This window comes from Fopius arisanus, unplaced genomic scaffold, assembly GCF_000806365.1.
Source record: "Fopius arisanus strain USDA-PBARC FA_bdor unplaced genomic scaffold, ASM80636v1 scaffold00091, whole genome shotgun sequence".
Taxonomy (NCBI): domain Eukaryota; kingdom Metazoa; phylum Arthropoda; class Insecta; order Hymenoptera; family Braconidae; genus Fopius; species Fopius arisanus.
In genome coordinates this window covers 105,909-119,093 of record NW_011887830.1, presented here as the reverse complement: position 1 = coordinate 119,093, position 13,185 = coordinate 105,909, and the positions used below count along the sequence as shown (strand labels likewise).

Sequence of the window (13,185 nt, the reverse complement as noted above, 5' to 3'; positions counted from 1 at the left end):
ACTCGAATTTCAAAAATTTATATCTCAAGTTCAAAACGGTCAATTGCAAACGGAAAAGGCTCATTTTGTTGCTAATTTTTCAAACTATTCACCATAAAATTTTTAACGAAAACTGTCGAAAAAAAATTCTACGCGACAACAACCTTAAGTAGAACATAAAATCAGTGCAATTTTCGTTACTAGGATAAACTACTGACAGACTTACCGCGTAATTTAAAGAGGAAATAATTGCCCAACATAGGATATGTCTTGGATTATGCACATAGTAATTCCGATAAGAAATTCCAACACAATGCGACACATGACTTGAAATGAGTGAATGATAATGGCTGTATAATCGAGTGTCCTATTTTCGTATTGAACTTCTCGTCTGTTGAAACTGTACCATTGTCTCAAACGCAATTATTCACTGAAGTTTGTATCAATATTAATCATTGAAATAGTTAATTATCCTACAGGGAATACTGTCCCCTTAACTAAGTTATAAAACCCAAAGAGCATTCAACTCGATAAATAAAGTAAATACAGATCAGCGTCACTTAAAAATCCATTACAGATAATCATATTTCAGCACCGAAGTGGTAAACTAGGATAATTGCATTTTTTCGAGGACAGTTTTTAAATAAAATGAATGAATGATTTTTGAAGGATTTCGTTTGAGTGCATTTAATTGCATTTAATTGCAATCAATCATATTTGAGTTTCCCATTTTTTAAGTTATATCAATTTAATATGAATTAAAGAATCATCTCCGACAGTTTTTAAATAAAACGAATGAATGATTTTTGAAGGATTTCGTTTGAGTGCATGCATTTAATTGTAATCGATCATATTTCAGTTTCCCATTTTTTAAGTTATATCAATTTCATATGAATTAAAGAATCATCTCCGACAGTTTTTAAATAAAACGAATGAATGATTTTTGAAGGATTTCGTTTGAGTGCATGCATTTAATTGTAATCGATCATATTTCAGTTTCCCATTTTTTAAGTTATATCAACTTAATATGAATTAAAGAATCATCTCCTATTTAATATGAAATCATTTTTTATCTCGTATCTAAATATTATTGTACTTAAGTCAATGATCTTTATTGGAATTAATGAATTGATTGATTTTTTAAATTCTTCAGTTTTGTTTAAGGCCCGGATGGACTGTCTGGAAAAGATAATTTACTCCAAAATTGGGACTTCTAATTACTCCGTCAATTAATCGGTTTTTCTGATAATTGTTAGCTAGCGGCCTAGTTTTTGACAACCGCTAGAACGCTAGCTAACAATTATTGAAAAAAACTATTAATTGCCAAAGTAATGAGGAATCCGAATTTCGGAGTAAATTATCCTTTCTAGATAATCCACCCGAGCCTTAAAATCTGGTTTTTCACGATAACTGAAGAAAAAATGTTATGAAATACTTTAATGATGGCTTAAGTCTGTCGTGTAAAATATGTACTCGACAGTTTTTGTTTAAATTTTTATCGATGAATCTCTGGATATGGACATGAATATGGATTTTTATGAATTATATGTTGATATAATCCATCAGAATATTTTGACAATTTTTCATTGATTCATTAAAAAATTCTTCCTGATTTTTCATCTATTTTGATTTTCTTAATTGATTATCTTCCAAGTCCACTCCATCATGCGTAATAAAAATATTTCGACAAGACTTTCTCATAATTTGACGTATCGTTAAATTATTAGCAAAAATATTATTAATATTATTTATAATGACAGAGCAATTCCCCGTTTATGTGAGGTTGAAATAGCTGAGTCACTGACGGCAATCGAATGAAAATGAAAAGTCAATCGTCACGCGATTTAAAAAATACTTTCATGTATTTTACAGCAACAGTTAGAAGACAGGATAGAGATATATACATAAAAATAACACAAGCGTATTGTGAAGTGCAAACAACTGTTATTAATCTTAGTGGGAATTTTCTGGGTGATTTTGTCATTGAGTGGCTGCCATGTTATTGATATTACACTGAGTGCCATCGAGGGAAACACTGGTACAACCGAGAGCGGAGATGATTTTCTCGGTGATCTCGTGGTCGTATTTTGCCCCTCGAAGATGAGTTATCACACTGGCATCCTGATTAGCAGCATTGGAAACAACATTCGGAGGTAAACTCAGTTTTATGTCCTCAACTATTCCATTTTTTACTTCCATAGTTAATTTCAGCTGGTGAAATTGTCCGGTTCTCGTTGAATCTGTCGAATCCGCTGGGATCTTCAGATATCTCGTTACAGTGAATTTTGGGGATCTGCCATAGTTCCATTGCCAGGATTGAAATTCTTCTTTGAGTTTATCCAAACCTGAAACCAAATGAAGGACATGAATAATTGTAAATAAATTGAAAATGCGTAGATACGGAAAATGGTGCGTGTTCGTAACGCGTTTTCTTGACTCTTTGAGATAATTCCGCTCTTCCGTTCGGATTGAAGTAGTATAGGATGTGCTCATCTGAAAGACTATTTAATAAGCTTCTGAAAAATATGTGACTTATGTGATTTCCGCCATTTTTTATGGATTTATGACACATTGAACGCGAAAATGTGATTTTCAAGTTATGACTAAATTTCGACTTTTTTGATAAATTCCAATTTGTTTACATTTCTTTTACATTTTGAATATTTATATACCGTTTTAAAGAAAATGTTTGGCTCTTCCAAATGGCGTCTTTTGTATCTGATTCAGTGGCGTTTTTGCAAAGTTATTCAAGCTTTTTCCATTTTTGAATATTCTGTCACGTTCTAAAAATTACGGTTATTGTTAATTATCGCAGCATTTGAGGCAATTAAGGAGGATACACTGAACACCATTATAAAGGTCTCCACAAGGTCTCCCTAAAGCTACTTGAATTTCCAAATTCCATCGATTCAATCCAGAGTTATCAATGATAATGTACCAAATTCCACGTGCCACATTTCGATAAATAATGATTCTCTTTAAATAAAATCCATAATCCCCTTAATTATTCTCGCAAATACTCATGTATTTAATTTTCATGTACAACCTCATCGAGTATGCTGTCCACAATAGCAAAAAAGGGTTGAGAGGAAATAAGAATTTTAGAAAAATGTCTAATACTGGATTTTTTAATGATATCTAAAGCAACTAATATACCAGACTAGCCTAACAAATTATAATTAATATGAGTATAAGTGAATAATTAATCGTGAATATTCTACGAGTTGGAAGGTATTTAAGGACCGGTTGGATTATCTGGAAAAGATCATTTACTCCAAAATTGGAATTTCTAATTACTTTGGCAATTAATAGTTTTTTTCAATAATTGTTAGCTAGCGTTCTAGCGGTTGTCAACAACTAGGTCTCTAGCTAACAATTATCGGAAAAAACGATTAATTGACGGAGTAATTAGAAGTCCCAATTTTGGAGTAAATTATCTTTTCCAGACAGTCCATCCGTGCCTTAAGGACTGGTTGGATTATCTGGAAAAGATAATTTACTCCAAAATTGGGATTCCTAATTACTCCGCCAATTAATTGTTTTTTCCGATAATTATTAGCTAGCGTTCTAGTCGTTGACAACCGCTAGAACGCTATCTAACAATTATTGAAAAAAAACGATTAATTGCCAGAGTAATTAGGAATCCCAATTTTGAAGTAAATTATCTTTCAGAGATACTCCATCCGGCCCTTAATTGATCATTGATTAAATTATCTAATTTACCTGGAAACCACTGTTCAGTGGGATTTATCATTTGAAATCCTTTCTGCCTCTGTACAAGTGAATCTCCTCCATCCTCGAGACTCATTGCCTTTGTGCGAAGATATTCCCACCCAACAGCCGAAATTAATGCATCAGTATTAACTCTACCATTGATTTCATTCAAATTCTTCACTGGAGATCTCGTAGATTCCGTCGCATTCGTCGTGATCCCGGCCTTTAAAAAAATGAAAAAAAAACATTGAATTTTGATCAGTCATTTCCACGACCTTGACCTCATCAATATTAACTCGAATAATTAACAACTGATCGTTTTTCAGAGCAAGGAATTACTGCAAAAATCATTTTCAGTTAACTATTAAGACAATTGACGCAAAAAAAATATTATTGTCATTTAATGACGCTTGCTGTTATGCAATAATTTTTCTACTTTTTTTATGAACTTTTTGGTGAATCTCCTCTTTTGTTATCGACACAAAACAGAAGAAAACGATAAGATTAAATTAAAAATTTCAATTAATAATAATTCTCTAAAAACATTAGCACCCAAAGACTGTAAATAAAAAAACGATAATAATCTGAATAATCAGTAATATTCCTCGATGGTTAAAATACTGGTACTGGCGAATCCAGTGTCTACTTTTATCTTAATCCGTTCGATAATGTCCTCAATTCGTACCACAAAACTCTCTCAGATTGTCCCGCATTGCTGACACCTAATTTCTTCATAATCTTATCCCATAAAATTATTGCATCGTTTTACAAAATGAATTCGCGAAGCTGAGCGACAATATGCCAATTGTTGGTGAATTACCTCTTTTTTTTCAAGCGCCATACTGAGATTTCGTTTATTAACATTGACCAATAGAGTGCAATGATGATAAGCATTAGGTCGTCCCAGTTTTGCAGCGGTCCCCGACACTTTTGAATTTCCATTGACAACGATATCTTCCCTCTTATTGATATCACATTTGACACCCCATTCCCTATACAACGACCTCGTTATAATCTCCAGGTTGTACCTCCTGTTGTACCTCTCCTTCGGTGTAAAAAATGACAAATTAAGATTTCCAGAGTCATGATAAACTGTACCACCACCACTATTTCGTCTAGCCATGGCAATTCCTTGCTCCTCAAGACCCTGAATGTTAGCCTCAATCCAGGGGTTCTGATGTCGTCCAATAACCACACAAGGATCATTCCTCCACAGCAACAGGACGTGATGATTGTTGAAGTCATAATTACGATAGAGCCAGTCCTCCAATGCCAGATTGGTAAATATATCTTTGGATTGTGATATGAACACAGACTTGGTTATCCCATCCTCATTAACACGATCACTGGACATTGATCTAGCAATTTTAATTCCACCATGTGTCTGAACAATTGATAACACTCTCCCCTTATTAGACACAATGTATCTGCTGATTAGAGACATTTTTATTCACAAGTTATCAGCCAATTAAACTAAATCAGTCTTTTTCGTATTTAGTATTCCCTCTTTTCAGTTGATTAACTTTCATAAGGCCAGGTTCAGGTTGAGCCACTTCTCGTTTTGTTGAAGTCGTTGATGGAAAAGAGGGCACTGGGGATTTATCGGAGATGAAAATTTTGGAAAGGTCTTTGAGTTTGGGAACCTTTCAACACATCTGCTTGGGAGATACGTCGCACTGGCTTGAGGTTATGGAGATGAGGTAATCGTGAAGGGCAATCGTTTGGTGCAACCACTTCCAGGTTTGATCCAGGGTGTTGATGCGGTATCGGATACCCAAACAGTCTCGACAGTCCTTTTGCATTCCTCCGTGTGCTGACAGATTTATTGATTGATAATTTCACTCGGTTATTTTTATTGTTTCAGAGGGTTTATCCGTGGTTGATTACGGTCTAGGTGGTAATTTACCCTCGATGTTGGCTTTTTATTATTTAAAACACTGGGAAGTTGTAATGCCGTTACTCTCGTCGTTATGAATGATTTATTCTGAGGAATTATTTCGTTTATATACGGTTCGTGGGGGGCGATTGTCCGGGGGATTCGAGCCATGAGGTTATCACCATTTGCAGCGCAAAGTACAGCTGATGTGCGCGTGCTCGCGCAATCCGGGCGCCAATATGTAAATTTTTTTTATCCATTGCATGTTGTGGTTGTCAGGATGCATGAGTACTTCAATATCAATGAATAATTATTAATCAAATCCCTGGGGAATTGCTATTCAGTAATAAAATTGATAAATTAGGATAAGTGCACATTTTTGCGGGATCAGTTTTTCCCGGATATCTCGGGATTGAAGGAAAATATTGATATTCTCATGATTATCTTTCCTTTAGCACACTTTTTACTCTACAAAAAATGTTCAACCAGAAATATCGCTATCTGTCTTCTGTTCTGAGATATAGTGGCTGAAAGGCTGCCTCGAAAAAGTGCACTTATCCTAGTTTGCCATTTCTCAATAGAATTGTGAGTAGAGAGAAGTGGAATGTTCTTTTTTTTTATAAAAAATATTGAAATTGCTTGATTGGACTTTTACGAACACCTTTGAAAGTTTCCATTTACTAGATTTTATTTTTTCGGATGTTAAATTCTCCTTTTGGTAATTTATTACGATTTTTTGTAGAAATGACAAAATATAGTTGAAAATCTATTTTTATCTCAAAAATCAAAAACTATATTATATTTTCTTAGGGAATTATTTCTGTTTTAAGTCATCGATTTTTGTTGTTCTTTTTTATTCTTTAATTTCACGTTGTGATTGTTGGAATCGATAAGTACCTCTTGATATCAATAAATAATTATTAATTATTGTAGAAAGAAGTGGAATGTTTTTTTTAAGATAAAGAAAATTTGAAATTACTCGGGGAAAGTCTCCGATCAAGAATTAATAGTGATCGATGATAATCCCGCATGGAAAAGTATAATCCAAAAATTACAACTGAGATATAATTTTTTTTTCCAAAATTATGTCTCAAATATATCCATATTATATTTTATATTGTGAATATATCTTAAGTATAAGCATCGAGATATATCGGCAGAGATATATCGAAAATATATCTCGAGATATAATTACCATATATTCTTGAATATATATTTTTTTTATGTGGCACGTGTCGAATTTCACGTGTCACATTTTTAAAAATAATAATTCCGTTTCAATAAAATTCATAATCGACTTTATTATCCGCGCAAATACTTATATATTATTTTATATTCACGTGCAAGCTCATTGAACATATTTTCCAAAATAGCAAAGAGGATATAATTATAAAAAAAATATCTAATACCGAATTTTTTTATGAACCCTAAATTCATCAGATTCAATTACACGCGAATTAATTAATACGTTCAACTGTTTACTACAGAAGAAAAACGAAACGGAAAACCAAAACTCAGTTTTTGGAAATAATATATAACTAAAAAAAAATAAAATAGTAAACTCTGAAAAGAAAGATTTTCCTTCCGAAAATTGTGGAAAAAGAGATTCATTGCTAGGGAAATGGACATCATCAGACTAAAAGTATTTTTTTAATTTGTTATAGGACTCAATTTATTAAATCATCTGCAATTTACTGAATGGACTGTTAAAATGGTCAATGATCCCTTGACTGCATAAAATCTCAGATATTTTTTTAATCACAAATTTTTTTAGCGATTTAGAGAATCATCAGATTTTTTAATTATTACTGTAATAATATTAAATTTGAACAATGACTGATGTTGTCCATCAAACATGTTCTCAGCTTCAAAGTGTTCTCATTTCCCCCACATTTTCATGAGTTTTTCGCACATAAGAATTTCTTCGCGCATTACTGAGCTCATCTTATCAGTTGCGGAATTATCTTGTCGAGTGGCGATAGTACGATAAATAAGGAGACTTTGTATTTTTAACGGTCAGAGCTTCAACTTCCACTTCATTTTTGTACATGTAATTGATGATTGAGAAATTGAAAATCGAAAATTCGGGATAATTTAATTTGCGGTGACTCTCCAGTGATTCCATCCCACACGATTTAATTTTCTCTTTGCAGAAACTACGAGGGGGTGATTGAGGTCAATGATAAGAGCGTCTCAAAAGTTTTCTTGCTTCTTTGTTTGGGATTAATGAAGATTGGATTATAACTTTGTTGCGTCCACACTCTACAGCACTCTCGCCACTTCTTTCAAGAATCTCTTGTTTTTTTTTTGCGATGTTCTACGGATTTTATCAGATACATTTCGCAAACTGATGTCAAGATCCTATGTCTGACCATTTAACTCCACTTTGTTAATCAATATCGTTCGAGTAAATGTCTTATCACAGATTTTTTATGATTGGATCAGCTTAGAATTACTAGATGGCAATTAAAGCAATATAAATTGAGAGAATATGTCAAAAAATCTCCGTTTAAAAATTAAAAAAGGATCTTTCCTGTAGGTGAGCGGCAGAGAAACATGAACACCCCAAAAAATTGTAGAATTTCGGACTATGGAATGTTGAAACTAAGAAATTCAACACAGGAAAAATTATGTAGATCCTCCGTCTATTTTTTATGGTTCTAAAACTGCATTGCAAAATCATTTAATCGTTTCTCCATTCAATTCTGCAAATAATAAAGTCAAATGTATTAACTATGCATTTATCTCCTTAATGAGTCATTATACAATTAAATACTATTGAACCTTTTTTGTAGCTGAGAAGATTCCTTTCAAAAATGGTTTTATAACATTTTGTCATAGAATGATTCATTCTCGAGATAATTACGCTCTCCGAGAAAAGTTGAATAAATAAATAATACGAGCATTTCGTCGGAAAGATTAATGTTAAGTGGCAGTGCTTAGTGATCTAGGGAGAATCTAATTAACCAGTGGCATTGTTTATTGAGTAACAAAACGAGTAATAAGATTTAATTGGAAAGAATGTAATCGAGGAAATATACAAAAATGTATCTCGCATGTCGATCAACTGGCAGTTGACGATGGCTTGATTAATTTATTTGTAGAATTCCAGACCCAACGTTTGAGTCATGAATGACAGTATATCAGTACGTTCTTCGATCTAGAAAGAGAAAAAAAATATTACAACAATTATTCTGTTAATAGCTAGTCTCTTAACTAATTTTTGCATTGACAAACAAAAAATTGTATAGAAACATTTATTATATTAATTAAATATATTTATTAATTAATTCCCTGCCCGCACTTTCTTCTAATTAACTGACGACGAATCTAAAGATGTGGTTTTTTTTATTTATTTTATACTGTTAAAATATTTCCCTGCAGAAAATTGAGGGCATGAATTTTTTTTACATTCCATTTTTTTTTTTTCTTTTCCACAAGTCTAAATTGGAAGACTCAAATATTCAAGCTGTGAATTTAGGATTTATCGATTTTTGTGCCCAAGATGTTTTATTATTAATAATTTGTATTCGAAAAACGCTGACGCATTGCGAAATTTTGATAAACGATGAAACTTCTAGAATAGACTAGAAGACTAGAATTTTCGGAGGAAAAGGAAATGCGAAACATTTTTTATAAAATGATTCATCACGTGTAATTAGTCAACATCTCAGGAATTATAGTATAATGCGCGGTTTCCTGAGAAAATATCAAGAAACATTCAATTTAAAATTAAGGCTCGGGTGGATTATCTAGAAAAGATCATTTACTCCGAAATTCGGATTCCTAATTATTTTGGCAATTAATAGTTTTTTTTCAATAACTGTTAGCTAGCGTTCCAACGGTTGTCAACCACTAGGCCGCTAGCTAACAATTATCGGAAAAAACGATTAATTGACGGAGTAATTAGAAGTCCCAATTTTGGAGTAAATTATCTTTTCCGGACAGTCCATCCGGGCCTTAAAGAATTCAGATAAAACCATTGGCATTCGTGTTTTTTGTAGTTTTAGCTTTGTGTTTTCTTCAGTTTCTACTTACGATTTTAGTTGTCGGTTTGCCATGACCGTGTCCAGCTTTTGTCTCGATTCTCCCCAAAATTGGATTAGTCTGTTGAGCCAACTTTCCAAGTTTATGCTGCATTGTCGCTATCAATTTTAAACTATGTAAGGGCACAACTCGATCATCATGATCTGCTGTCAACAGTAGTGTCGCAGGGTACTGACCACCGCTCTCTGGAGCTCGAACGTTGTGGAGGGGTGAGAATTTAATCAGATTATCAAAATGTTGTTTTTCATCTGAACTACCGTAATCTGACACCCACGCATAGCCTACCGTGAATTTATGGAAACGAAGCATATCCATAACTCTGGAAAATATATTGACGTAAGCTCTAGGTAAAATCACACACGGTCATTTACTATAAATCAATCGAGTACATTTCGAGATTAAAACATAAATTTCGGGTAGAAATGGTAATTTATCATTTGAATATCCTCATTGTCATTTTTCTCCTCGCAATATAGGGTTTCAATTCCGAAATTTATCGATTAGAGTCTTGTAATTTAGAAGTTTAAACTTCTTAAGGGCCGGATGGAGTATTTCGGAAAGATAATTTACTCCAAAATTGGGATTCCTAATTACTCCGCCAATTAATTGTTTTTTCCGATAATTGTTAGCTAGAGTTCTAGTCGTTGACAACCGCTAGAACGATAGCTAACAATTATTGAAAAAAAAACGATTAATCGCCAGAGTAATTAGGAATCCCAATTTTGGAGTAAATGATCTTTTCCAGATAATCCAACCGGTCCTTAAGGCCCGGATGGACTGTCTGGAAAAGATAATTTACTCCAAAATTGGGACTTCTAATTACTCCGTCAATTAATCGTTTTTTCCGATAATTGTTAGCTAGCGGCCTAGTTGTTGACAACCGCTAGAACGCTAGCTAACAATTATTGAAAAAAAAACGATTAATTGCCAAAGTAATTAGGAATCCGAATTTCGGAGTAAATTATCTTTTCTAGATAATCCACCCAAGCCTTAATTTACAAAATTCTGAATTTCGATTTTCAGACTCGAAATTTAAATTTTTAATGCCGCAATTTATATATGTGGATATATTTACCCAACTTCTGCAATAGCTGCACCAAATAAATCAGGTCTCTGATTGACACAAGCAGCAACGAGCAAACCTCCATTGCTTCCTCCTTGAATCGTCAATTTTTTAGACGTTGTGTATTGATTCTCTATTAAGTACTCAGCAGCACGTTGAAAATCATCAAAAGTATTCTGCTTATTTAAGAAACGTCCACCGTTGTGCCACTTCTCACCGTATTCCCTACAGAAAAATAATCAAATTCATCCAAAAATTCATTTATTAAATATTAAATTTATTTTATTGAAGACTGATTTGTACCCTCCACCACGAATATTCGCCACAGCTAGGACTCCATTGAAATGTTGAATAAATACAAGTCGAGTGACACTAAACGTTGGTTGTATGCTAATATTAAAGCCCCCATAGCCATAGAGGAGTGCAGGCATAGATCCATCCAGGACAGCATTCTAGATTTAACAGAATATAGCAATAAATTTTTTACAAAAGATTGCTATTCAGAAACCCATGAGAACAGGGGAGAAATATCACGAAGCGATTATTACACCCCAAAAAAATTGAATAAACATGATCTCTTGTTTTTTTTTTCTGGTTTTGATACTATTGTCGTTCTTGCTCTTTATATATACATAAAGCTATTTATTTAGTACTCTTTCGAAAGCCTTTTAAATAAGCTTCAAATTGACACCTGAACCAATAAATTCCGATATGATTCCATTTTCAATTAAGTTATGACACTTTCGCGCAGATATTTTCGTGTTTAACTTGAATTTCTGTTAGATAGTTATAGTTTCAATAAAAATGAATTTAAATATTTAAATTACTGACATTTGATCTGGTCCACGTATCTCGATTATCAGAATTTCGATTTCATTATTAGATCGAAGTTATCAACAGAGTGAAGTGGTTTTTGTGAAATTAAACTGAAGTTGGTGCCTTGGAAAAGCAATCAAGGAGAAATAGTATATTTCAGGACGAATGAAAAATGGAAATCGCTACGGAAAAATATTCAATGAAATCGGTAAAATGAAGAATGAGAGAATTTTTTAAAAATTATTCAAGTATGAATTTCACGTAACCTGGGTAGCGCGTGCGAAATGTGCATTTGGATTTTTAGAACTCGAAAAAATGTTTGAACAGCTATTCTATTTTATCCCAATGTTTTTGTTAATCAGAAAATAAAGATATTGATGAAAAAACGAATTGATGAAAAGATATTGATATTGAAGATATTGAAAAGATATTGATGAAAAAAAATGAACACTTATTTGTTCTTTTAATTTAAAAATCTATTGGTTTTCGAAGGAAATGCCAGTCGATTTTTTCAATACACAATTTAGCGAGCGACTAAATATTTTTTTATTTAATTTAATAACCGATAACGAAGATGAATCGTTTCCACTAGAGTTTTTCTAGCACTTTGCCATCAAATGTATATGTAATAAATTATATTTACCGCCTTCATGACGATGAACATAGGAATTCGGGTTCCATCTTTGCTTGTATAGAACACCTGTGATGTTTGATAATCCTTCGGATCAAAATTGTTGACTTTGATTTCGCGAAATATCTGTTAACAAAAAATTGTGTAACACATGTGACCATGTTATCAATTATTATTAAACAAATACAGTAATCAATAATCACTTTTGGATCTTCATTGCTCGTAAGATCAACCCTGTAGATAATCCCTGGGGTTAAAAATGAAGTGAATTGATAGAAAATTTCCGAGTACTTTTTATCACCGCTATAACCCACAATGGTGCCGAGATCTAGTGGAAACTTTCGCAGCACTTCACCAGTTTTCAGACTGTGAAGTTGTAACACGTGCTGGAAAAATCGAATTATTCAGTAATTACATTACTTGTCACATTATAATCAATTAGAAATTGCGTAAATCTTTAGACTAATTGCTTATAAATCATAAATAATATAAATAATCTTTTTCTTTGTAAAGAATTCTCTGATTTTAATCTTTATTCATCATCAATGCACATGCTTTATTATTAATTAGGCCATAATTTATGTGGTAACATTGTCTCGAAGATTAATTTTTTCGATTGACTTTTCAAGTTTTTTCTGTAGGAAAGAAGATATTGAACAATCATCTAACGGTTTATTAAGAGTCAATATAAATAGTTCAATAATTTAATTGATCATAAAAGAGTTTAAAAACAAATTCATAAAAAATAAACGAACAGTAATAATTGTCGGGGTACCTTCACGTCCTCAATAAAGCATGCCATCAACTTGTCTCCATTAACTGCATCAGCCCAGTCCAGAACTCTCTCTGGATGCTCTGGTAATAATACAGTCCATTTAGATTCAGCATAATCCTCTAAATCGATGGAGATGAGACGATAATTAGGTGCGTTTTTGTTGGTCCTGAAGATCGCTCTACTCCCGTCATTTGTAATATACTGAAAATCAACATTGACAAAATTTTAGGTGAATAATAATAATAATAATAATAATAATAATAATAATAATAATAATAATAATA

General features: G+C 32.7%; 2 protein-coding genes across 2 annotated transcripts in view; both read right to left on the bottom strand.

Moving 5' to 3' along the window:
- Positions 1-1,817: 1,817 nt before the first annotated feature.
- Lipt1 (Lipoyltransferase 1) lies at positions 1,818-5,344 on the bottom strand. Its single transcript, XM_011311607.1, has 3 exons — positions 4,514-5,344; positions 3,703-3,916; positions 1,818-2,324 (listed from the first exon to the last, which is right to left on the bottom strand). Exons 1-3 carry the CDS (start codon positions 5,135-5,137, stop codon positions 1,960-1,962), a joined length of 1,203 nt encoding a protein of 400 aa, XP_011309909.1. The 5' UTR covers positions 5,138-5,344; the 3' UTR covers positions 1,818-1,959.
- Positions 5,345-8,528: 3,184 nt separating this feature from the next.
- The window catches only part of LOC105270575 (prolyl endopeptidase), a gene marked incomplete at its 5' end in the record, with an annotated part of 8,913 nt that continues 4,256 nt past the window's right edge, over positions 8,529-13,185 (bottom strand). The window contains 7 exon segments of the mRNA XM_011311606.1: positions 8,529-8,729; positions 9,608-9,935; positions 10,692-10,904; positions 10,983-11,131; positions 12,139-12,252; positions 12,330-12,512; positions 12,902-13,102. Coding sequence (XP_011309908.1) covers positions 8,664-8,729; positions 9,608-9,935; positions 10,692-10,904; positions 10,983-11,131; positions 12,139-12,252; positions 12,330-12,512; positions 12,902-13,102 — 1,254 coding nt within the window. The 3' untranslated portion in view covers positions 8,529-8,663.

What these genes read in the sequence shown, in the direction of transcription:
- Lipt1 (XM_011311607.1), bottom strand. Translation starts at nt 5,137, where the DNA reads ATGTCTCTAATCAGCAGATACATTGTGTCTAATAAGGGGAGAGTGTTA. An exon ending in TGGCGCTTGAAAAAAAAGAG is followed by an intron (nt 3,917 to 4,513) that starts GTAATTCACCAA and finishes ATTTTTTTAAAG; the next exon opens with GCCGGGATCACGACGAATGC. An exon ending in CACTGAACAGTGGTTTCCAG is followed by an intron (nt 2,325 to 3,702) that starts GTAAATTAGATA and finishes ATTTGGTTTCAG; the next exon opens with GTTTGGATAAACTCAAAGAA.